At 41.4% G+C, this 24,576-nt stretch overlaps 2 protein-coding genes across 7 annotated transcripts in view; both read left to right on the forward strand.

Annotated features, from left to right (window-relative positions):
- Window positions 1-6,854, forward strand: part of LOC101163560 (insulin-like growth factor 1 receptor) — a 50,029-nt gene extending 43,175 nt beyond the window's left edge. For 2 of the 3 annotated variants that reach the window (XM_023953673.2, XM_023953672.2), the window contains one exon: window positions 2,296-6,854. In XM_023953673.2, the coding sequence (XP_023809441.1) occupies window positions 2,296-2,785 (490 nt within the window). In that variant the 3' untranslated portion in view covers window positions 2,786-6,854. The remainder of the gene's footprint in view (window positions 1-2,295) is intronic. The other variant, XR_002872994.2, reaches the window with a different exon arrangement.
- Window positions 6,855-9,576: 2,722 nt separating this feature from the next.
- Window positions 9,577-19,478, forward strand: lrrc28 (leucine rich repeat containing 28). Of its 4 annotated transcripts, none has more exons than XM_004067465.5 (9): window positions 9,577-9,733; window positions 10,005-10,193; window positions 12,330-12,370; window positions 12,450-12,487; window positions 12,560-12,697; window positions 13,416-13,622; window positions 13,695-13,797; window positions 18,452-18,817; window positions 18,895-19,478. In XM_004067465.5, the coding sequence occupies exons 1-9, from the start codon at window positions 9,731-9,733 to the stop codon at window positions 18,962-18,964; spliced, it is 1,155 nt and encodes a 384-aa protein (XP_004067513.1). In that variant the 5' UTR covers window positions 9,577-9,730; the 3' UTR covers window positions 18,965-19,478. The 4 variants fall into 4 exon arrangements, with proteins under 4 accessions (XP_004067513.1, XP_078800791.1, XP_020556281.1 ...); XM_078944665.1 differs by having other exon boundaries at window positions 9,593-9,697; window positions 10,003-10,193; XM_020700622.3 differs by having other exon boundaries at window positions 9,600-9,799.
- The last annotated feature ends 5,098 nt before the right edge of the window (window positions 19,479-24,576 follow it).

The following is a 24,576-nucleotide window of genomic DNA, read 5'->3' on the forward strand; positions in this document are numbered from 1 at the left end:
GTGCAATCAGACAGACAGATGGATGGATAGAGAGAGATGCATTAATTGTCCACTGGGGAAAGTTGTTTTCATAGTAAAATATTTCTTCATAAGCCATGGAATTATGGTATTCATGCATATGCCTTTTAGTTTGTTTTATTTTTGATAAAACCATGTATGGCGTATGTCTCAACCATTCAGAAAGCAACAAGAAATTACATTTGCGCTGATCAATTTCCCATTTCCACGTCGATTATTACCGACATCTGTAGCTTGTCAGATGTAATTAAATGGATGGAAATAAAATGCCCCATCACAATGCGTAATGACGCACAATGGCTGATCTTGCGCTCTTAGAAGATGTGGCAAATGGAAGAATTCGGAGAGAACGCATCTTTAGACAACAAGATTTGCTGGCAAACGAGGACGAGTGGCTTATGAACCGGTTCCGACTTCCTCGAGCCGTCCTGTTGGACCTCCGCGGGCTTTTGGGGGTCAGCGTCCCCCTGCGCCTCAGTCACCACTTCACTTAAGGGATTCCCCAATTATTGCCGCCAGTCTGTCATCAAGAGGGGTCAGCTCCGGTGCCCCCCCCGGTGGCAGACACACTCTGGCGATGCAGCGCCAGACGTTTTTTTTCCTCGACTTTGATGTCCGACCATTTCTTTTTTATTTCGGCCACGGTTCGAGGTTGTGAGGCTACAGCATTAACGGCGTTTGCCACTCACGTGCCTTTTTGGCATTAGTAAGGCCACACTGTGCCCTCCAAACAACATTTTTCTCCTCTTTCCCACCTCGCCAACGATAACTTCTGCTTCACATTGACTGAAGTTACGTTTTTTTCATTTCCTCTCGGTGTTTGCCATGGTTTCGCAATCAATGAATATTCATTTGTGGGCGTTTCACGGACTATTTATGGGCAACTATAGGCGTGTCATTAGGCCACAAAAGCTGCGCTGCATTTAGAATTGGTTGTGATTTATTATGGGAAAGATGTGTAGGATGTGCGTGCGCACGGTTTTATAACTCCGAATATTTCTGTGCTTACGCACGTCCTATGTTTCATCCGTACGCCACTTCTGACGCAAATCCTACGCAAAATTTTATAAATGAGGCCCCTGGACTGTAAAAAAGTAGCAGACTTTTTCATTTTTAACACTTTTAAAGGAACACAGAAGGGAATTCTCTGAGTGGTTCATGAGTAGGGTTCTGTACCAAAACTCCAAAACCAATTTGGTACCAGTACCAACATATACGGTCCTACCAGTACCGTATTACAACGCAGATTTTGGTGCTTTATGTTGTTTTGCTGAACAATTCTAGTCAATGGTTTTACCTTTCCTGTGATTGTGGGCGGGCTCATGGGGGGAATTAGGCGGAGCTTCGGTCAAAAAACCAACGGCGAAACGAGTTCAAGTTTTGGCTGTACTTTATAGCAAACGGTTGTAATTCAGGAGATTTCTGAAGTTCCTGGTCAGTACCAAACGAAATCCAAATGGTACCCAGTCCTGTTCACGAGGAAGCTCTGCAAATGTCCTTGAGATGTTTTGATAACACCGGCTAAATGAGGTTTTTTATTTCTACCTGTCATCGTTTATTCAAAGCAGCAGGAAAGGGTTTATAAATAAAAAATCACACAAGATTGAGTTTAGCTATGAACAAATCCTCAATATTCCAGAAAAACAGTTTTAAAGATTTGTTTTCTTCTGTTATGGTAATTGTCTTTACCACCACAAACTGTTTTGCCAGTCACTAAAATAGAAGTCTGGTTTCTGTAAAAAAGTGTCTGTGGATGTAAGAATAACCCCTTTGAATGTCGCTGCTTTGCAACATACCAAGTCCAGGGCTCCTCTGAACATGGAAGAATATTTTTAAAGAAAATATCCTATTTGTCCCTAATCTAAATATTTCTGTCTCTTTGTCATTAAATGTTTATTTAGCACCAAAGAAAGCAAGAAATGTCGAGCAAAAATGAAATTAGCTTTGAGCTCAATTCAGTCCAGATCACTGTTATACATATATATAGTTTATAAATGTAAAAAAAATGTCTGCAATGAATTAAGCTGAATCTTTCAATTCTTGAAAACGTCGCTAATTGTGTTTAGTTTTAGAGCTAATAAAGTTTTTTTGATTTGAATAAAATGTAAATAGATGCTGCTTTGGTCCGATTGGCTTGTTGCACTCGGGTTTGATGTAACAAAGACGATTCTTTTAGAAGGGAAATCCCAGTTCTTCTGGAGGACGTGTTGTTTCCACACTGACCTTCATGTTTGTTTGTTTGTTTGTTTGTTTGTTTGTTTGTTTGTTTGTGTGCAGGTTCGAGCTGATGCGAATGTGCTGGCAGTACAATCCTAAAATGCGTCCGTCCTTCGTGGAAATCATCGGCAGCGTAAAGGACGAGCTCGACCCGTCTTTCAAAGAGGTCAGCTTCTATTACAGCGCCGACAACAAGCCCGCCGAGGCCTCGCAGCTCCACCCTGACAAGGTGGAGGCCCCAGAGGACGCCCCAGAGGACCCCCAGACCCCCCAGCAGACGCCTCCATCGCCCAGCTCGGAGGTCCTGCCAGCCTCCCCGCTGGCCCAAAGCTCTCTTTCATCGCCGTGCACGTCGAGCACGGTCACGGACAAGCAGCCCCCGGGCCAGCAGGCGGCCAATGGGCTCTCGGGGGCGGGCCTTCCGGCGGCGTCGGCCGGCTCGAGCGTCACACTTCGGCCTTCTCTGGACGAACTGCCTCCGTATGCTCACATGAACGGAGGGCGCAAAAACGAGCGTGCCATGCCACTCCCACAATCCTCAGCCTGCTGATCCCCCACTCCCTCCTGTCAGACTGCAACACCCCCCCCACACACACACACACACACACACACACCATCACCACCGGAAGAGCCCAAGTCTCCATGGGTAAAAATTCACAGCGAGAGCTTCTTCATCAGATAGATTTGGAAGAGGAGTCCACGTTCTGCTGTTGCTCCAAACATTTCCTCTTTAGTGTCACTTCCTGCCAGCAGCTGGTGGTGGTTAACGTCGCCGCCGCCGCCGCCGCTGCCGCCGCCGCTGCTGCCGCTGCTGCTACTGGGTGGGAAAACCAAAAATCTCAACAGAAACTGCAAAAGGATAAAACTCCAGCTTTTTCTTCATGGCTTAACTTGTTTTATAAGAAAAAGAAACTGTTGTTTATTACGTTTTGTACTTGTTTCCAAATACCTTAACAGAAATCGTGGGCCTTTAAAAAAGAAGCGTGGGTTCACTTTTGGGTCGGGCATTACAGAAAAAAAGCATATCTAAATGAAGAAGAAGCGCTACCGTCAGTCTGGCTGTTCCGCGCCGTGGGTTCGGCGCCACGTCGGCAGCCACTTCCTGTCCAACAACCCTGGGGAGGAACAGCCAGCTCTGCCAAATTAATTGCCAAAATTTCTACTGTTTTCAGATTCTCTTTCACTCTCCAGCGTTTTCGGAATAGAAACCCACAAAAGCACTTTCATCTGCCAATTTCCACCAGTCTGCAATCAAGGAGGGGGGGGGGAGCGTTTTTTTTTTTTTTGTTTATCCAACCCCTCCGTGTTACAACCTGCAGCTTTTTCCATCTGATCATTTCAGCCACGCCTCGGCGCAGACTGCCGCTCGGTCGCAGGCACGCCGCCGAGCGCAGCGGATTCACAAAAGTACTTTATCAAAACGAGAACTCCAGCGAGGAGGACCTCCACCGCCGCCGTTCTCTTCAGAGACACACAAAACAGGTATTTTTTTAAAAACTTGTCCATACTCTTCAAAAGTCACAGCGTCTACATGTGGGCGGAGCATTTACGTACACGAGAGTTGTTTGTCACTTTTCTAAGTTTTATACAGTTGAAGATTTTCATCATCTTACAGAAAGAAGCTGCTATTCTGTATTTCTCTTGTGGTTGTAATATAGTCTATATCTCTCTCTCTATATATATATATATATTAAAAAAGTAAAGACGACTCCTTCAGGTTGGATTCAGAACATTTCCACTGCGGTTCGTTTTCTAATGCTCGTCGTTGTGTGAAGTGGATCTGAGCTGGTTTGGTTTCAGAAAGGTACGACAATTTTGCCTTATTATTTGGAGCGCCAGTAACTTCCCAGCATCTGGTTAAGAGACGTTGATGAAGCCGGTGGCCGACAATGCCCGTCTTTTTTGTGTTTGTTCTTTATTTGGGGAGGGGGCTTTGACATCAAATTTGTTTTAGGGTTGGACAAGACCTCATCCATCTGTTTGGACCCTTTAGTCCCAGCCAAATCTCAGGTCAAATAGAGAAATTAAAGTCGTTTTTGCTCTTTTTTTTCTTTTCAGATTGGGGGGTATTTAACTCATCCTGATTCCATTGTTGGTTATTTTTCTATTTCAATTGAGCTATCACTGATCAAATGTGAAGTTTGTCACCACAGTGTCTCCAACCTTTTTCATCGGTTCTGCCACCAACTATGTATGTATGGAACCCAAACACTGACAAAAAGTAGAAATTGGAATCTCAATTTATTCCATTAGTTAATTTTTCTATTAATTAACATAATCATGCAGTATCCTCTCTGTGACGGCTTACATTTGTTCCTGTATTAGATTTTCTTCCTAGCTTTTAGCTAGCCGCCTAGCTAATTTAAGCTAACTTTAGCCATAAAAAAGACACCATCACATCCGAACTCTTGTAGTGTATTGCAAACTGTCATGGCTGCATTTATATAAATTAGATCGCTTCCTAACATATGGCATATATACCAGCAAAGCTTCCTTTACGTGTCCATGAGAGTTTTTACTAGCTGGAAAAGGCTAATGACAACTGCTAGCTAGCTCAAAACTAATAAGAAAACTTTATCAATTGTAATTTATTTTTGTTAACAAATCCATAAAAATACTTGCCTTTAAATTAAATTAAGATCATAAGACAACTCGATTTTATAGAAAACATTTGTGGGGGGACTCGTAGCTAACCACTTAGAAGGCTAACTGGCTAAAACTGCAGTTTTTTGTTTTTATACATCAAACCATTATTAAAGTTAAAATATGTGTTGTATACTTTGACAGTACATTATTTTTCAATACTTCTAATTGTAAAAATAAACTAATCTGGTAAGAAAAAAATGGTTATGCTAAAAAAGCTACAAAGGTCATTGTTGTTTTGTTTTCTTAAGCTAAAAAATGTCACCATATTACCGTAGATTGTTTTGTAAAACATAAAATAGTTTATTACTTTAAAGACAAACAGGAACAATGTGACTTAAATTTCAAAATGATGGAAACTGTTTGGATATGAAATAACGAAGAGTAAATTGAGCGTTTAGTCCTTAAATTGATTGTTTAGATTCTGATTTTTGACCCTTTTACTACTTTTTGTCAGTTTGAGTGTTCTATAGCTTCCAATGTTGGTTTTCTAAAGAGTTTTTTCTTTTGTCGGTATAGTAAAGTATTAATGTTTGTTCAAAATTAATTTGGAAAATTAAGATTTCCTGAAAGAAAATAAATCACTGGTGGGACAAACTTCAAAGGAAGATCAAAGAACTGTGTGTACGTTTTATTAGGACTTCAGTTGATCAAATTTAACTTCAAACCGGTCAGAGAGGACCACATCAGTGAGATTTATTCACATTAAAAGGGTACATTGAAGATTCCCAGGCTTGGTGTTTGTTCACTATTTATTTTATTTTTTTATTTAATTTTCTTGAGAAGTGTAAATCACTGTACAAAAATCCCTTTTCCCTGAATTAATTTTTTACAATTCTTTTTTTTTTTTTTTTTTTTTTTGGTTAATTTGAGAGAAACTATACGTTGTTATTCCTTCAACCATCCATCTACCTCACAGGTTTGGTTTTTTTTTTCAAACTCTTTCTGAGTTGAAAGAACATCTCATCTGTTGTGCGGCTGTTTGGACAATCTGATTGGGTGTTGGTTGTTTTACACGGTCAAATTCAAACCACAAACCTTTCTGGGATGGGGTGGGAGGAGGGGCTCAGAAACATGGTTTCAAGAACTCATCTATTTCAGGATTTTCCTGATTGCATTCTTTTTTTTTTCCAGACTTTTCTAAAACTACAGTGAACATGGAGACAATGACCAAAAGCTGTAACTGTCGGTTTTTGGATTAATGGACCAAAATCTGCATCTTTGGAGCTCTTAATTGGATAATTGTCTAGAAAGCGCGTTAGAATCAATTACCCATCGCCACCATGTGTCACTTTCCAGAGGCTTGAGTCACATGATATTTACAAACTACTAACAGACGTTCATTTGCGGGGTCATTTATTATGAATGATGGTAATCAAAGCAACAACTTCCTGCTTGTTTATCTGAACTTTTTGTTTTTTCACCACCAGAACGAAACATTTCTGACTGTTCACTGTTAGCTGAGGTTTGTTTACTGCAGTTCCAGTTCCTGTAATGAGCCTTCATGTCTTAACACAACAGTTGTTGGATGAGGAATTCTGAGTTCAACATAGCAGACCTTTCCTGGGGTTTGGGTGGGTATTTCAGTGTTTGTGGTCTGATTTTTGCCTCATTTACCACTGAAACACCCGTTAGAGCCGTCAATAAGAACATGAACGCTTTGGTTTTTCACTTTTTCTACTTTTTTTTTTAAGTTTCTTTTTTTTTGTTCGTTATATTGACGGTCAATATTTTTTGAAATGTATAAATAATTCATAGCCTTCCAAGTCTTACATTTCTGTTGAAATGATGTTAGGCTGAGGTTTCATTTTGATTTTTTTTTTCTCTTTTGTACATGCTGTTGTAAGATTTTTCCTGTTATGAATACATACTGAGAAACCAGGAAAAATGACTGGCTGAAAGAGAAGAGAATGTCTATTTCTCTTTGTTTCTTTTTTCTACACAGATTTAAGATGAATAAAAATGTATGCAAACTATTGCACTCTCTTTATTTCTGCTAAGAGGCAATGAAAAGAATTACATTAAAGAAACTCGAATCATGTCATTTAGCATTTTATTTGCATTTTATTAGCAATCAACTAAATAATTATTTATGTGGAAACTATAAAGTAACTGTTACGTTGCTACACATGCTCTTATGTTTGGGGCATTTTTTTTATACACAAACGAGATACAGAGCCATTAAATGGAAGAAATACATTAAAAAAAAGTCTGACAGAATATTTTCTGCTGTTGATTAAAAGTGCTAAAATGTAATGTCAGACATAAAAAAAAAATTAAAATAAATTTAAAATTTTATAAAATATTAACCGTTTCTCATTTTGAAAACTTGATCAATTTTAAAATATTTTCACCAAATTGCTTAAAATCAACAATTAAATCAAACTTTATAAGAAAAAAAGGCTTCTTGTGCCTTGGCGCTACTCGAAGCGCTTTAACATGTAAAACAAAACAAAAACAATACAATCAAAACCCAACCCACCCCTTTCCACTCCCCTTCTTTAACACCCATGACCCCACACGCAATGAATATGGATAAAAGGAACTTCTGAATGAAACTTCAGGCTTGACTCTGCTGTGAGGAAACGGTATTTGGGAATCTCTTCATACCAGGAGCCAGCCTGGCTGTAGGAACATGGCCACAGTGTCCATCCAGACCGGGGCAGCAACGGGGTCCACTTCACAGCCGTGAGGCTGCAATGTTAAACCCCAGCTGCCCCAGCAAGGGCAACAACCACCGACCTAGCCGGCAAGTCCTGGCAGAAAAGATCCCCACAAGAAACACTGGGGCTAAATTCAGAAGAATACATCAAATGTTTTTAAAATACATTAGAATAAAATAAAATACTTAAAATAATATTTAGTAAAACTAATAGAATAAATAAGCAGATAAGATCATCAAAATTAAAAAGGTGGGTCTTGAGCCTCTTGTTGCTGTCTTGTCCGGCTTTCGCAGATTCGGATGGTTCAGGACCTCTGAAAATGAAATGTGCAGTTGGGAAATGAAAAGACACACAAGAGTTTGTATGAATTTTCAAACCTTTTGCAAGAGGGGAGAGGTGGAAAAGCACGACCTGTTGGGCTTTGTGGCTGTCCGCTCTCTCTATCCTCAAGGCAAAAAGGCTTTTTTTTATTAAAATGAGAACCAAGTATGACATCACATCGATCCGTGGCATTTGGGACCATTGATCCAAACCAGTGTTTTTCAACCAGTGTGCCGTGGGAGATGGTCAGGTGTCCCGTGGGAAATTGTCCTCATTAACTGATGCAAAAACATTTTCCATCTCCAGGATATCAGCTCTATGTTCATCCAAACAGGCCCTGATAAAACACAGAGTAGTTAGGAATATGAAAGATCATAAAAGACTTTTTTCTTTGTGTTTAGTGATTCTATTAAAGACATTTTGATACGAATGAGTCTTTCTTGTTAACCGTCTTGAAACCACAACGAACACGCATCAAACTGTTTTTAAATCTTCTAACTTAACTTTTATTACATCTTTTAGAAAAAACAGCTGCAACTTCCAACTTTTCCTGCCACAATAATTATCACAAAAATGCATGTGAGATTGCGGAGGGGCTGTAGATCAATACAGACTATGAGTTTCTCCTTTTTTTTAAATTATTTTTGGATGCTGGTGTGCCGCGGGATTAAAGGTCAAGGTTAAATTGTGTCGTGGCTCAAAAAAGGTTGAAAAACACTGATCTAAACGACTAAAAATAAAATCATACATCAGCACCTCTATGTTGGCAAGAGAGAGGAATTAGCGGACTCTGACAATCTTGTTGAGACGGTAAAATCCTGTCTTAGCGACACTCTTGATGTCCCAGAGTCAAAATAGTATGTCCAAATTTCTCACACAGTGAGAAGGTTCACAATTCTGAAGATGTGGTCAAATCATCTCTCGTCTTCAGAACAGATGATAAAGATGTCAGCTTTGTCCCGGTTGAGCTGAAGATTTTAAAAGAGCTGAGAATTTAAAAGAGTGTTCATAGGTTCAAGGTCATCAGGAGACACGGCGATGTAAAGCTGTGTATCATCAGCATAGCTGGAAAAGTCATTACCGTGATTCCTGATGACATCCCCAAGAGGCAACATGTACAAGTTAAAAAGTGTAGGGCCTAAAATCGATTCTTGGGGAACCCCACAACTTATTTGTATCAGTATAATAAAATAAAAACGAGTCAGCTGTTTTATCCCAAATCAAACAAGAATGAATCCTCAACTGAGTATAAAGTATTATTGCTAATGAACTCCCAATACATCATCCATCTGAATTTTTTAAAATGTTAAAATATTAAGATAAGATGTGAGATTCATAACATCATCACAATATGAAAGATGTTTAACAAATACACTTGCCAAACTACTCACAAACTAGATAGATTTTTTCTAACCTTTTAATGTTCTATAGAGCCATATTGTTGGGTGGAATTGGTCAATTTTCAAAATTAAATAACTTCTTTCTGGAAGTTTGACAATGCAGCTGAAAAACTTCTATCTTGCATTATATACAGTAGTTTACATTTATTTTTTGTGAATTTAATTTTGTAAACTATTTTAAATTTGCTTTACAAAAATAAAGGAATCCGTCTGAAATGAATTGTTTCAAAATAAAACGTGTTGGTGTAGTTTTCCTGGATGACCAGCAGGTGGCAACGTGTCATTGATGAGTTTGTATCCGTGGAATTGGGAGCAGAAGAAGAAGAAGAAGCTCAATGACGTCAGGTGTTTATGATGGATCACTGCTGTGTTAAAGAAGCCCGGTGAACACCGGCGACTCATCTGTTTCTTCGCTGTCAAGCTCAATTTCGATTAAGGAAAGTCATGAAACTAATAAAGTATTCCTAAATGGTGCGAAAAATTTTACTTGTAATAGTATGATAAAAACATGCTAATCCAAGCTAACCCGTTCGTTAGGTCAGCATCACGGTCGTTGTTTTCCCTCTTTGTAACCAGATGTCGTTTTCCTTTAAACTATCAGATTCATGTTCAGAAAATGTTTTTCTTTCATTGTTATCAGATTCAATTTTAAACGAGAATCCTATACATTACTAAACCACGTCCGTTTTGGTCAGAACCTTGATTTAGTGGCATAAAATGAAAGCGTCTGTTTTTCCTCCAGGAAACAGATTTCCTGTTGAACATGGCAACCGAACTCCACGAAACCATATTTGTGGCCAAACAAGAGCGTCACAAAAACCTGTTCCTGAACTACAAGAACCTGAACATCTTCCCGGTGGAGCTGCTGAAGGATGAAGGGCTGCTGTTTCTGGAGAGACTCTACATGAAGAGGAACTCCCTCACCTGTCTGGTACCTGCACAGCAAAACGGTCAAACCCAGTGACGTCATCACCATGATGAGAACCCCAACAATTTTCCCTTTTTTAATCTCGAATCAATTTAATGGTCCAAAGCTATATCAGTCTGAAATGTTGCTTCCAAAACCAGATTAAGATGCAGTTCATTTTAAACCAGATTAACAATTTATACGATCAACAAGATTAATATTTGGGGCTTTAGTTTATGTAATAAGTGTGAATATGCATAAACAAGGTGTGTTTTGTTTTTTTTTTAGATAGAATTTAATTTTTACACCACTTTTTACAGATAAAAACCACAAAGTGCTTTATAGTTTACAAATAAAATGTAATAAATAAATAAACATAATTGAGATATTATAAAAACTCAAAGCGTTTGGAATGGGGGTACTGTAGTTGCAAAATTAACTTAAAGCTTGTCTGAACAAAAATGTCTTTAGAACCTTTTCAAAAGAATCATCAGAATTAGCATGCAGGGCTAAAAAGGACAGAGAGGGGTGTAAGACATGTGGGTCTTGTGGATCTCTGCTTAATGAAAAATAATTTTTTTAATTTAAAAAAGTAACCGTAAAGTCAAATCAGTTTGAGGTCAGGAAGCACAACCAGGATTCATTCCGAAGGTGCTCCGGTTTATTTTTGAACAATTCAAGTGGTTTGCAAAATTAATTAGCTCTGATTTAACTTTAGTTTGTTAGATTTTTGAATTTCGGGCTGAGATGGACCACAAATGGTAAAATAGACGTTTTTTTCCCTTTTTACCACTGCCGTGCTGACCTCACACCACAAACTGGATGAATTTATTAAAGCAAAAAACGACTTTAGAGTTAACCCTTTCCCACCGTATAGACAGCATTTGCACTGCATGGTTCAAGTGACCCAATTCCGATTTTTTCCTCTCATGTGGCACAGATCGGATATGACCGGTGAACGTGTAAGCAGGACAAAAGCGCATGGATTCCGATTTTCTCAGATCGGATACAGGCCTCATTCATATGTGGAAATAAATCGGCTACGATTCGGATACGTGCATTTGCGTGTGCCATGTAAGCAGACAAATCGGATACTCTCCAGTAAATGCGAGTCGTACGTCAGTGACGTCAACTCAGGAATCCACCAACTGAGATCACATGACTTATTCAGGTGCTTTTGTGCGCTGATTTTGCTGTTCGAGGACAGCTGGAGCCCCATCAGCGTGTTGCCTTTCAGCCTCAGGCTTCATTTTTCCCAGTCCGATCCCGGTCGGTACGCAAACAGTAACTAATCAAGCGGGACACCGTTGCTCTGGAACAGGCTAGAAGCCGTTTATTTCTTTGCTTGGATCAAACTGTTAATCCAGCACAACGTCTGCAAACATTTCCTCATTCAAAACTCAGAGAGAACACATAAGTCGGCCGAGCAGCCCTTCTTTTTCCTCTCCCGCGCATCCTCTCATGAGCGCCCAAGGCAACGCCTCCTTCCGTCGCTGCGTTGCCTCCATGACAACCGCAGTCACACAAAAGTCCGAAGGAGGTCCACGGAAGGCGGAAATGCTGCTACGTAGTCCTCAGAACGTCTACGTTTGATAGTTTCAGCATTGTATAGTGTAAATGCAAAAATCGGATACGGGTCACTTTTAAAAGATGATGTAAGTGGGGCGTCCAAAAAATCGGATATAGTCAGAAAATCGGATTTGGGCATCAAGACCTGCAGTGTAAATGCGGCTTAAGTCGCAACAGATCATTTAATCGAGGATTCCACTTAATTTAGCATCAATTGTCTTGTTTTTTGTTTTTGTTTTGCTGCTATTGACTTTTCTTTTGACTAAACTGCCGATTTTTACCAATTTGTTGAGTTTTCTTCATTGTATTTGCGGAAATCCTTTTATGGTACATTCCTTAAAAAACTCTCTTTTTGTTGGATTTCCTCAAATATTTAGTGCGGTCACAAATACATGTGTGTATTTTTATGCTGATCTGAAGTTTTTATCCAAAGTTTGTAGTTTCATTAAAACTTTCTGATTAAAATCTCGTTTTTTTTTTTAATAAATCTATTGGCTGTGACTTTCTTTTCTTTTTGAACAGATTCTGTTACCATGACGACACAGCTTTAAGCATTCATCTTTATGTTTTTTTTTCTTTTTCTTTCATCAGCCGGACAATCTGGCTCAGAAACTCCCAAATCTCATTGAGCTGTAAGTTCTTCCTTTTCCTTTCGTCACAAGGCATTTCAGAATAAAGTGATAACTTTATGTTCTTATTTTTTTGTTAAAGGTACCTGCACTCCAACAACATAGTTATTATACCTGAAGGTAATCTCACGGTTGTGTAAAGAACTTGAAGTCAGGTGTGTGTTTATAGATACAGATATGTTTTTGTCTTAGCTATAGGAAACCTGGCCCGGCTGCAGTCGCTGGACCTGAGCGATAACGCCCTGCAGCTGCTCTGTCCAGACATCGGCCGACTGAGGGCCCTGCGGCACCTGAGACTCTCCAACAACCGCTTGAACTACCTTCCGCCAGGTAAAAATACCCAAAGAATGCGAGATGATGCAGACATTTTGAAGTATATGTATATTTAGAGATATAAAAGCATTATCTGTCATAAACAATCCATACCAGGGGTCCCCAAATCCAGGCTTTGAGTGCTGGTGTCCATGCCTGTTTTCCAGAAACCCTGTCTTATTTGTTGCTGATTACCTGAACCAGGTGCGTTTAGCCAATACGGAGCTTCAATGGCATGTTGGTTGGAAAATAGGTAGGACACCGGCCCTTGAGGCCTGGACTTGGGGACCCTTGATCTATAGCAACACCTCTGTTCTCCAAGTTTTACGCCGGGACTTTTGTCTGCCAGCAGGGGGCAGCAGAGTGGTTCTTCAACTCACATTTCAAATGCTCCACTAAAGCCAGATTATTCTTGAGGATTAGTGAGCGTGCTTTTTGACTGAACTCCTATTTTATTATTTGCATTTTGAGGGAATGTTTTAACAAGATTGAGAATGTTTGAACATCTTAGTGTTTTAATTTTGTACCGAAGGACCCGATTGCTTTTGCATTTCTTCATTCTTTCCTACTGGCCCTTTGAGCAAACATTTCGCCCATGCCCCATACTCAAGTACTTCTAATACCCAAAGGAAATGAAATTTTGACATAGTGAACGACCCCACCCCAAAACCAAAAAAAAGGTCACAGCTTTAATGTTTTTGTAAATTTTTAAAAGTGCAGCGTGTCTCATCTGCAGAGATCGGCGATCTGCAGGAGTTGGAGACGCTGGATGTGGCCATGAACCAGCTGATGTCCCTGCCAGATCGCCTGCACCGCTGCGTCTCCCTGCAGAACCTGACCGCCGACCACAACCTGCTGGGCCGCGTGCCCCGCCAGCTCTGCTGGCTTCCCCGCCTCAACCAGCTCTCCATGGCGGCCAACCAGCTGACCTTCCTGCCGCTCGGTGAGCGCCATCGCTGCGGCGATTGGCTCTGGTTTGGTGCGATCTGATCGCCGGATCCTCTGTGTGTTCCAGACCTGGGCCGGTCCAGAGAGCTGCAGTTTGTGTTTGTGGACAACAACGTGGAGCTGGAAGGCCTTCCCTCCTATCTGTATAACAAGGTCATCGGCTGCAGCGGGTAATGCACTCAACGCCACAGAGACGCCGTCGCTGTTAGCACAACTGCTTCTGTCGGAGCCAAAATGTCGCTTCTTTGCACATTTTTTTGTTTACTTTGTAGCTTTGTGTTTTTTAACTGATAGCTGTCGGTCCGTCTGTCGGTCGGTCCTGGTGGGGACGTTTTTCCACCGCGTCAAGTTTTTGATTGTAAAATAAACGTTTAAAGATAATCAGTCAGATCTTCTTTCTGGCTGTACTTCTTTGTAGACGAACGACTTTTACCACTATTGACACAAACGCGCCGATATGATCAGATTTTCCAGTTTATCTCTGCACATTTAAATCGTTTGTTTAGCTTTTTACAGCATGATAGTCTCATTTAGATCCGTTTTTATGAAGAGAGGCCAGTTAAAGCGGCAGCATTTAGAACAAAACCATAGAAAACATGGGAAAAAAAGTCTCACAAAGCTTTCCTTCTGTTATCTGTGGTTCTGCAGGAGCTTCTGCTGCTCTTCAGACTCATTTAGAGGAACTTGAAGCTCAAACTGTGAATTATTGCAGGACAAATTCACAGTTAACTGCTTAGAGTCCCACTCTGATCATCTTTTGATCTTTTTTATAAATTAAGTTTTGAGAACACAAAAACGTACAAAAAAATGAAATAAAACAGACACAAACAGGCTCAGATCCTGAACGAGCTGAACAAATACTTTGACAAAACTGAACTAAGAGAAAGAATAAAATAAAACCCAGACCAGGTGGGGGGGGGGGGGGGGGGGTTAACAGGCGGCTCTTGAGCTGCGTGCGGCTCTCTGCCTTTTATCATATTTTCTATATTCAGTACTTTCACAACCATAAGGCCGTGAAAGAAGACCCCCCCCCCCCATAGTACAAAGGAGCGGATATGTGAATAATGCAGAACAACTTCGTTTGGAAACCCTGGAAATGCAAAGAGACACGATTATGAGGCACAGTTTAAACTTCAGCTATCAGCTACGCGGAGGAATACGGGAATAGAGCAGCTGCAGTTCGGTTAAATTAGATCTTCACAGATTCGGACTTCCTGCTTCAATAACTCTTCTGATAAACGTTCAAATGTGTCAGCAAGTATCTCACTCATTTTGTATCAACACAGAGAGTGAACTACAAAGGCATTTTTAAAGAAAAAAGTTCGTTTTTATTGCCTTTTAATCAGAATTGTTCGTTTCAAGCTGTGAATGCAAACAGAGCAGCGAGCCGGCTGCTAAGGGACCGTCAACAAAGTGCAACCTCTGTGAAACACCATTCTGTAAAAATCAGTGAACTTTTAAAAAGTGAATAAATGTCTATATTTATATGAACTGGTAATGAAGACTCGTCAGCATAGTCATGCTACATTATTATTTATTATACTAAATTTTGTTAGAAAGTCAAAGTTAAAATTTAATAGAGATATGAATCATAACATAAATGCACTGTAGCTCTGAAGATACTAAAGCTTCTGTCACCAAACCTCCTGTATTGACTAATCATGACCTTATTGTCCTACTGCAACAAAGATTATGTCATAATTCACGTTGTTCATTGTTAGGAATTTTTCATATTAAAATATTGATCAGATTTGGTCAAAAATGCTCAATGGCTTTGAAGATGCTGTAGTTACTGACACAAAACTTCCTGTACTGACTAATCATGACCTTATTTTGTTTAATATATTTTCCTACTAAAATAAAGATTATGCAAAAAAAAAAAATTCTGGCATCTTCAGAGCTATTGAGGATTTTTGACCATATCTGATCCATTTGTAAATATGAAAAATTCCTATAAATAAACAAAGTGAACTGTTGACATTCTTTATTTTAGTATGACAATAAGGTCATGTCAAGTTACTGATAACTTTAGTCATGATTCATATTTATTAAAATTTGAAAAAGTATATGCAACAAGATAAAATGAAGATGGACTTTCCTACAAAATATGTATTGTAACAATAATATGCTTTATGATAATTTTATGATTATTTGTAAGATTATTGATTTTTACACAGTGGTGTTTCACAGTTCACAGAGGTTGCACTTTGTTGACGGTCCCTTGACAGCAGGCTGCTGCATGTCTGCATTCACAGCTTAAAGCGAACAATTCTGATTAAAAGGCAAAAAACGATCTTTTTTCTTCAGAAATGCATTTGTGGTTCACTCCCTGTGTTAATACAAAAGGATTGAGATACTTGCTGACATATTTGAACGTTGATCAGAAGAGTTATTGAAGCAGGAAGTCTGAATCTGTGGAGATCTTTCTAACTTATCGAACCTCAGCTGCCAGAGAATTTAAAATATTGAATCCATGGTTCGGAAGTGAGGACGCTGGAAAACCAACTCCGACAAGACAAGAAGACACAGCAGCAGCTGAGTTTCCGCGGAAAAGGAAAGGCCTGTGTTGGAAGATCGACGCGAGGCTGAGCGCTGCTACTTCCAGCAGATGACCGTGAAAAGCTGTCCATCCTCCCCCCTTACCGGGACGCAGCGCCGGCAAGTTACTTTGGGACTGCAGGACTTAAATTTGGCCTTAGGTGTCTGCCTTCACTGTTCTTTGGATCCGCATAGCAAAGAGACGGACGCTGGTGATGAGGAAAGGGAAGCCGGCGTGTTTGATAGATGTAGCCCAGCTGTTCCAGATACAGAAGATGAGGACTTTGATGGATTATAAATGCTGATTGATGACTGAAAAAAAAAATCACAACCAACTCAGTTTTGCGCTCGCTGCCTTTTTTAAACACACACCAGCGTGCACGTTTCACCGGTATGTGTGTTAACGTTAAATACAGAAAAACACTCAGAACTGAAACGGCGCCGTTTAATCCAGTGCTGTTGTAAGGAGAGGAGAGGAGAGGAGGGGGTTATGAGAAATAATATGGCTTTAATTGTGTGTCTGTCTGGCAGGTCAGTGTGTGGTGTGGCTCTTTGACTATCAGAGTTAGAAATGTCGGCTCTTTGTGTCAAACTTGTTTGTCCCCCCCTGTTAGAGGCAATCATAGAAAAAAAACGCGGATGTAACGTGGATTAAAACATTAACCAATGACCCAAAACTAAGGTAAGAAAGTGCAGCGGGTTTTTCTGTGCTGTATGTTTTTCTCATGTGAAATTCACTGCATTTGTTATCGTTTTAATGCTTTTAATCCACGTTACAGCCACCGTTCCTTTTCTATTAAAGCCCCAAACTGAAAGTCCCGCCCCGCTGCTTGGCATGCAAATTTCAGCCAATCAGATCAACCAGAAAGGTTCCTGCCCCTAAGTGACAAACACACCCCTGAATGCCGCCCCCAAGTGACAAAAACGCCCCCTTATCACTGAGCGTAAATCCAGGTGAGGGCGCAAAGGAGAACTGACCGAGCAGGATCACTGCTTATTTAGGATTTCAGCCGTTCAGTTGTAAAATACGGGGTCGCTTGGTTAGAATTGCGCCATCACAGTTGTAAGGTTCACTCACTCAGTTTCTAAATACGCCCGCTTAGTTGTCTTTACGCCCTTTCAATTTTTGGCATTTGTGTAATTCGATACCCGCCCAGCATATTTTCTGTCATGAGAGTTTGTAGTTGGATCCAAATACAGTATAAGAAAAGGGTTTATTGTTCAAAAGGTTTCCGGCTGGATGAGGCAGAGCAGACTGCATGAGAACCAACAATCTGGAGGTCCGTCTGAAGCATATATAGAGAGTGGCTGATGAGGAGTAGAGGAGGTGTGGCTCAGGCACTGGAGGAGGGCTCGCCCACAGGATCACAACGATTTTCTACGTCAGCTCTTTTTCAAAGGGCTGTTCGTGATTCACCGTCATTTCATTTCTTAGAATTTAATTCTTAATTTTCTTCATATATTCCCTCCATCATCAGAAAAATGCAACAAGTACATGTTAAAAAACACAATTTTCATCGGAGTGGATCTTTTCAGAATCAGAAGTACTTTAATGATCCCACACGTGGGAAATTTGTGCGTTGCCATAGCAGTAAACATAAGAGAATATAGAATAATATTTAAAAAAAAGAAAATGTCGCAGAAATGTAAATAAATAAGGCAGTATGATTTAAAGCAATTTACAAACAGGTAACAATGTGTAAAAGTCATCTGCTACACTGTGAGTTATTGTAGAGTTGATTTGTGTTGGGTAGAAGGGTTTCAGGTATCTGGGAGTTTTGGATATTCCAGAGCATCCGTTAATTGAAGATCAAAACTTTTACATTTTTTTGTTAGAGTTCCTTCATAACTAAGAATTCAGTTTGTGATAAACCTTAAAAAGTGTTTATAGGAGCCATAAATGTGATTGTAGTTCACCTTACTGCCAGTAGGGAGATTCTGTATGTAAGGGAAGACGTCACAGTGTTTGTCAGGTGTTTTGGCCCGGAAGGGCAAAGGGTTTTGACCGCAGTACCGCACGAGCGTAAGAACGTAGGCTGGTCAATGTCAAACGCAAGTATGTATGCAAAATGACAGCAAATAAATGTCAATGTGTCGCCATACAAAATGGGAGTGGACATTTAATGACTGGAGCAAACAGATGCGCGTCAACCTCACCCTGGGTCAAAACAATCTCAGTAGCTGAGTTGTAGGCTTAGCTCCTTCAGTGTTTGTTATTTCCAAAATATGGTAAACCTTAACCTTAAAGTGGAGCGTGTGAAGACCTTTCGGGGTTTGTCTACACAGGTGTGGTTTGTCACTCGGGGGAATGGAGGGGGCAGCGGGTGAGGCGTCGGGTGAGGCGTCGGGTGAGGCGTCGGGTGAGGCGCTGATGGGTCTCCCAGCTGAGGTAAAGGTGATCGGCTCAAAGGCGGACGGCGTGGTTCCTCTGGAGGAGCTGGCCATGAGGACGCTGCACCGTTTCTACCGCCACTGGCCTGCGGGTGAGGATGGCCTGGGCTTGCTGCCGCCCATCGCCCTCCCAAAGAGCTTGTTGGACCTGCTGCAGTTCCCGGTGGGTCACTGCCATCGCTGCAGCCAAGCCATGTTCACCATCATCTACCCCAAGCGGTTCCCCCTCCGGGACACCGCCCTGGCAGGCGTGCACCGCAGGTCGGAGCAAACAAACCCTCTGCTGTGTTTTTTAAACACTCTCATCTCCCCGTTTGACCCCTTTCCTCTTCCTCCAGGACGACCGTGAGCTTTGTGGCCTACTGCTGCTCCAGCCGCTGCCTCCAGAACTTTGACCTCCAGGGCTGACGGGTTCCCTGAACGGACCGCAGGAGATCTGAAATCCGCTCGGACTCGCTACCCGAATCAAGCCTGCGAGAGCCCGATAACCCCATGTGTGTTTGCTGCGTACAAACTAAACGGCGAGCAGAGCGAGCGGCGTTCTGTCCCTAACCGAGCTGCTGAGGTAACACAGGTGGGCCTTACTCCCAAAGCAAGCACTTTACCAGAAAACCTTTCTGTGGGACGTTGGAGACACTTTCTTACTGAGGCTTCTTGGAGCAAAGACATTTGATTGATGGAAGGAAACCTCTGGAGATTCGACGAAGTCTGTTTTATATGGTGCATTCCCGACGTCCCAGCGTGGGACGTCCAGATGTGAAGCTCCTCCCGTTTCCCGGCAAAAGCTGCTTTAGCTCCGGCTGCTGACAGCCGGAAACACCCGGGGAGGTCCAACCTCTCTGAGACCAGGTCTCCATGAACGTTTGCTTGTTGGTGTTTCTTATACTCATGTTTGTTTGACAGTAAACATTAACTGGCTGAGTTTAAGGTGGACTTTTTTGGCTTTTTAGAGGTCATCACGTTTCCGTTGCAGCATCAGTGATGTGATCTGACTGAAGGAAGGTCCAAAGCAGGAGAACTTTCGACCTTCTGAGATAAAAAAAACACCTTTGTTGCCTCGTCGTTTGCGTTTTCCTCCTTCCTCCTGTTGTTGTGATGCTTGTTGGTACCACAGAGGACAGATGTGAAGCGGGAAGTGGCTGCCTCCTCCACCTGGATCGATGTTCAGACAAATGTGAGACCATTAGCCTCCACGGTCGGAGCTTCAGCCCTCTGCTCCCTCTGGGACTATCGCATCTCAGATGAGAGCGCACGTGAGAGCGCACGCATCCACCCTGCAGTTAGAAGCAGCGAAAAAGAGGGGGGGCGAGATGCACACCACCTTAAACATTTGTCCTCCATATGACCTGACACTTCCTGTTCAGCAAGAAACAGCAAAAGGGCCGTTCTTTTCGTTCACCAGTTACACTGACGTTCCCGTTAACATGAGCTTAAAAGATAAACAATACTTAACAGAAACGGACAATATTACTGCCATCCTGGAATGTATTTGTTGTAAATGAGTTTTGACTTTACAAAAGTCTGTCTAAAGACATTTGACCATAATTATATCGTTTATTATCAGAATTAATTTGAGCTTTTGTTAAAAAAAAATCCTTAAAACAGATTGTTTTGCTCCTCTAACATCAACCATTGGCTAACATAAACAATTTCAGGGAAAGCCCCGCCCACTTTGAGGTGAACATCTTAACTATCAGTGGGATCTCTCTCTGTATTTTCCTGGCTGACTGTCATTCGACAGGAGCTACTCTACTCTCCAAGCAGGAACTCAGACAGGTGGAAATCTGGAAGCAGACTACCTGGGATGTTTTGACCTTCAGGGTAAATGATTTCACATTGGGTTCTGCCAAAGATCTTTAGAAATTTATTTGCTGATTTCTCTAGTCTCTATCTATCTCAGGGTCACGGGGTTGCTGGAGCCTATCCCAACTATTGCTAGACAAAGGTGGGGTGCGCCCTGGACAGGTAGCCAGTCCACACAAAGACACTCGCTCACTCCTAAAAACAATTTAGAGTCATCAATTAATCTAAGAAGCATGTTTTTGGCCTTTGAGGGAACATGGAAACGTCACACATATAGGACCCAGTTGGGATTTGAACCAGGGACCTCTTGCCTGTGAAGTGAGAGTGTAAATCCCTGCAAAGCAGTTTCAAAAAGCTTAAAAAACACCTTTGTATCAAATCCCCCGTCATACGTCGCCTGTAAAAGGAGCTCTAAAAAATGGAAACCTCTGAAGTTGATTGTGATTTTGGGTGAGAAAAGTAAACTGCATCCACTGCTGCTTGATGTAAATACTTTTTGGGGTGAAAAAAAAAATCCCTCGCAGTTTGTCTATAAAGACTCTAATTCATCCAGGTAGATTCCATCATAGTAGTAGGTTTAAAGGTTGTCATCTGGACTTGGTTTTTAAAGTTGAAGACGTTTGATCTCTTATCCAAGAGGCTTTGTCAATTCTGAATTAGCTGGTAAAAGAGCTGGTTTATATGCGCTCATGCGGGAGAAGTCAGACCTGAAGCAGGATAGTATTGTCAACTTAGCCTACATGGTTTTGGGTCGTTTAGAGTCCTTTGTCCTCAGCTGGGGGTTGGGGAGCCAGTGACCCCCCCTCCAACCTGGTCATCTCTTTCAGCTGTTAACGACCCAGGTGGAACTGGTTGGGTTTGTTTGGGTTTCAGAACACTGCTGTAGATGGATGGAAGAATAAACCTGAGACCACCATTCTTAATAAGAGAAGGTTTATACTTCTTGACAAAGATGGCTTCTTTCACTCCTCGCTCAAACCATCCTTTCTCTCTGGCTAGAATTCGGACTTAACTGTCCTCGAACTAGTGGTTTGTGGCCTTCAGGTGGAGGTGCACTGCAGACTCAGGTCCATGTAGTGTAAATAGACAATACTATCCAGTCTCAGGTCTGACTGCGCCCCCATGAGCACATATAAACCAGCTCTTTTACCAGCTATTTCAGAATTGACAAAGCCTTTTGGATAAGAGGTGAAACCTCTTCTTACTTTAAAAACTAAGTCCAGATGGCAACCTTTAAACCTACTACTATGACCCTCACAGTTTGGTTGTCTTGACTCATCTAAGAGTCTGTTATTATGGAAGCTTTAGCTCCAGTGTTTACATTCTTTCAACTATCGTAACTCTTCAACCATTGATACAATTAATTCCAGCTGAGAAAAGCAGCTTTGACCTAATATGCAACACTTTACTGTAGTGAACACCAGGGGTGGGCAAAATATGGTCCAGGGGCCACATGCGACCCGCTAAACTATTTAATCGGGCCCGTCAAACTGTAACAAATTATATGGATAATCTTTAATAAAGTTTTATTTTCTCTGTAATTCTGGCGTCTCCCAGATGGTGCCTTACAAATAAATTGGCCTTTGTTTAGGTGTTTTTTTTTTTTTTAAAGGCAATAATTTTCTATCATAATTAAAGCTGGTTTTTGTCCAGATCTCAAAGTATTTCTTTCTCTAACGAAGTGGACTACCATAAAGCTCCTGGTTCAGCCCTTCTGTAAAAATTTAAAACCCTTTGTGGCTCACGAGTCTAAAGGTTTTGCCCATCCCTTGCTTACACCATCAACGTAAATCAGCTGACTGTGTCGCAGAGAAAACGCTTTACATTAGTAATATGTTTGAAAGGAAAAGCTGCTTTTGTCCGCGATTCACGTTGATCACGCAGGGACATCAAAGAGCGCGTGTTACGTAAGTGACACTGACGACGTCTCTGGTGTTAACGGGTTAAGTAAATGCTGGCAGAACCGGACCCTCTCCTGACCCGTACCTCCCTCTGTGGCCCCTTTGGCTTACTGCAGATTTCCTTCCATCAGGGGTTCAGAGCGTCTTCTAGAACAGTGTTTTTCAACCGCTGTACTCTGTACTGATCTAAACACATTTACCATCGCCAGGATATCAGCTTTGTGTTCATCCAAACAGGCCCTGATAAAAGCACTGAGTACTTAGGAACACGAACGATCATGAAATACTTTTTCTAATTTGTGTTTATTTGATTCTATTTAAGACACTTTGATAAGAATGACGATACCGTAAGATCGTGGAGGAACTTGCACATCGGTACAGGCTTTGAAGATTTTCCTTTTATATATTTTTGGATGCTGGTGTGCCGCTGGATTTTTGTCAAGGAAAAAAGTGTGAGGGTAAAAGTCTGTAGATATTAGGGGTTTGGAGAAAAAATCGAATGGGCGATATTTGACGATATTTGTATCGATTGAAAATGTGGTCAGGACAATATTCATTTAATTATTTATGAATGTCCTTCAGCGTCTGACACTTGCTTTCCACTTAAACCCCGACCCCTAGATGGCAGCGCCGCCCACTGAGCCTCTTTGAGCAGCTCTACACCGCACAAAACAACTACAAGACCTCAGTGAAGCAGCTTGTTTTGTTATGATAAATGCACTACTTAATCTTTACTTAGGATGGGTTCTGAACCAAAACGCTGTGCCATGTTGCTGCCAGTGTCACATAAAAATGCGGATAACAATGAGTGAAGCACTGCAGTCATACACGGAGCATCAGCCAAAATGCTGTCGCCAAAGCGGCCCAAAGTTCTGCAGAACCTCCCAGCAATGAATTCTAGTTCAGCGACCTGATGGATCAGAGTGATGAGTGCAACGCTCTGAAAAAAGGCCAACGTCGTGGCGATGAGCGCTGAAATCCGTGTTTACTTGGATATGAGATCCAGTTGCAGTGCTCAACATTGTGATCATTATATAAAAAGGAATTTTATCATTTTTATTAAAATGAAAGGCGTGTCAATATTCAGATAGAGTTTTTTTCTGAGTCATCATCCTCATTTAAAACAATGTTATCTGAGAGAGCTTAGGATTAAACTACATTACCCATAAAACACCTTAATGACGCTTAAAGTCTAGCAAATCTTTTTTCTGCTTGGCTCTCACACAAAGAGAACAATTGCTTCCAAATTAGTGTTTCTTTTGAAGTTCAACTTGAACTGTGCTTTGCATCCATTTGCATTAAAAACAAGCCAAACTGCAGGACGGGAATTGGACCTCCTTCAGTCGATCCAGTGACGTCTTGATGTTCTGATGTGGAAATGATGAGGCAAGGAGACGGTAAGGAGGAAGATGATGAGCTGCAGCTGGGGTGAGTGATCAGCATGTACGTGCGTGAAGGCGGCGAGGAGATATGAAAACACAACAGCCACTGCTGCTCTGCTCCAAGAACAACATCTGCGATCTGACCAGCAGATGGAATCTGTTTGAAACCTTAACGCAAAGATTTAATGATCTGCTCTTTGTTAGCATCTTCTAGCACTTTATCTCGATTTGTTATGCACACTTTCCCTGTCTTTTTGGCTGATTTCAGCTGAAATCCAAACATCTGGGCGCTGGTTAGAGTCTCATCAGGAGTAGGAGGAGTTTCCTTCCTCGCATGTGATGTTTGCATCCCAGATTCCTCTAAACAAACGTGTGGAATTAGATCTTTCCTCGTTTTAGGACTTTCTTCAGGCCGGTCGAGGTCTTCCACCGCAAACCGCTTCATCCATGTCGTCATGGAAACCGCTTCATGTCATCATGGTCTTCCAAACCGCTTCATCCATGTCGTCATGGAAACCGCTTCATGTCATCATGGTCTTCCAAACCGCTTCATCCATGTCGTCATGGAAACCGCTTCATGTCATCATGGTCTTCCAAACCGCTTCATCCATGTCGTCATGGAAACCGCTTCATGTCATCATGGTCTTCCAAACCGCTTCATCCATGTCGTCATGGTCTTCACATCTTGGAGCTTGAATGAGTATCATCAGACTGTTGCCAAGAATCAAACTCCAGAATCTCGTTGTGTGCTTAAACATCAGTTTCCTTCACTCCACCTCCATCGAGCAACGTGTCGATAGGTTTAGATGAGTTTAGTCCACTCATTCATTCATGTTGTGTTTTTATTTTTTGTGTTTAATAAAGTTACACAATTCAAAATTACAAGAGGAAATCCCTGTCAAAAATCCCCCTCTTTTTTTCTTCTCACAGATTC

This window comes from Oryzias latipes, chromosome 3 (assembly GCF_053564925.1).
Source record: "Oryzias latipes strain Hd-rR chromosome 3, Olatipes_Hd-rR_3.1".
NCBI classification, from domain to species: Eukaryota; Metazoa; Chordata; class Actinopteri; order Beloniformes; family Adrianichthyidae; genus Oryzias; species Oryzias latipes.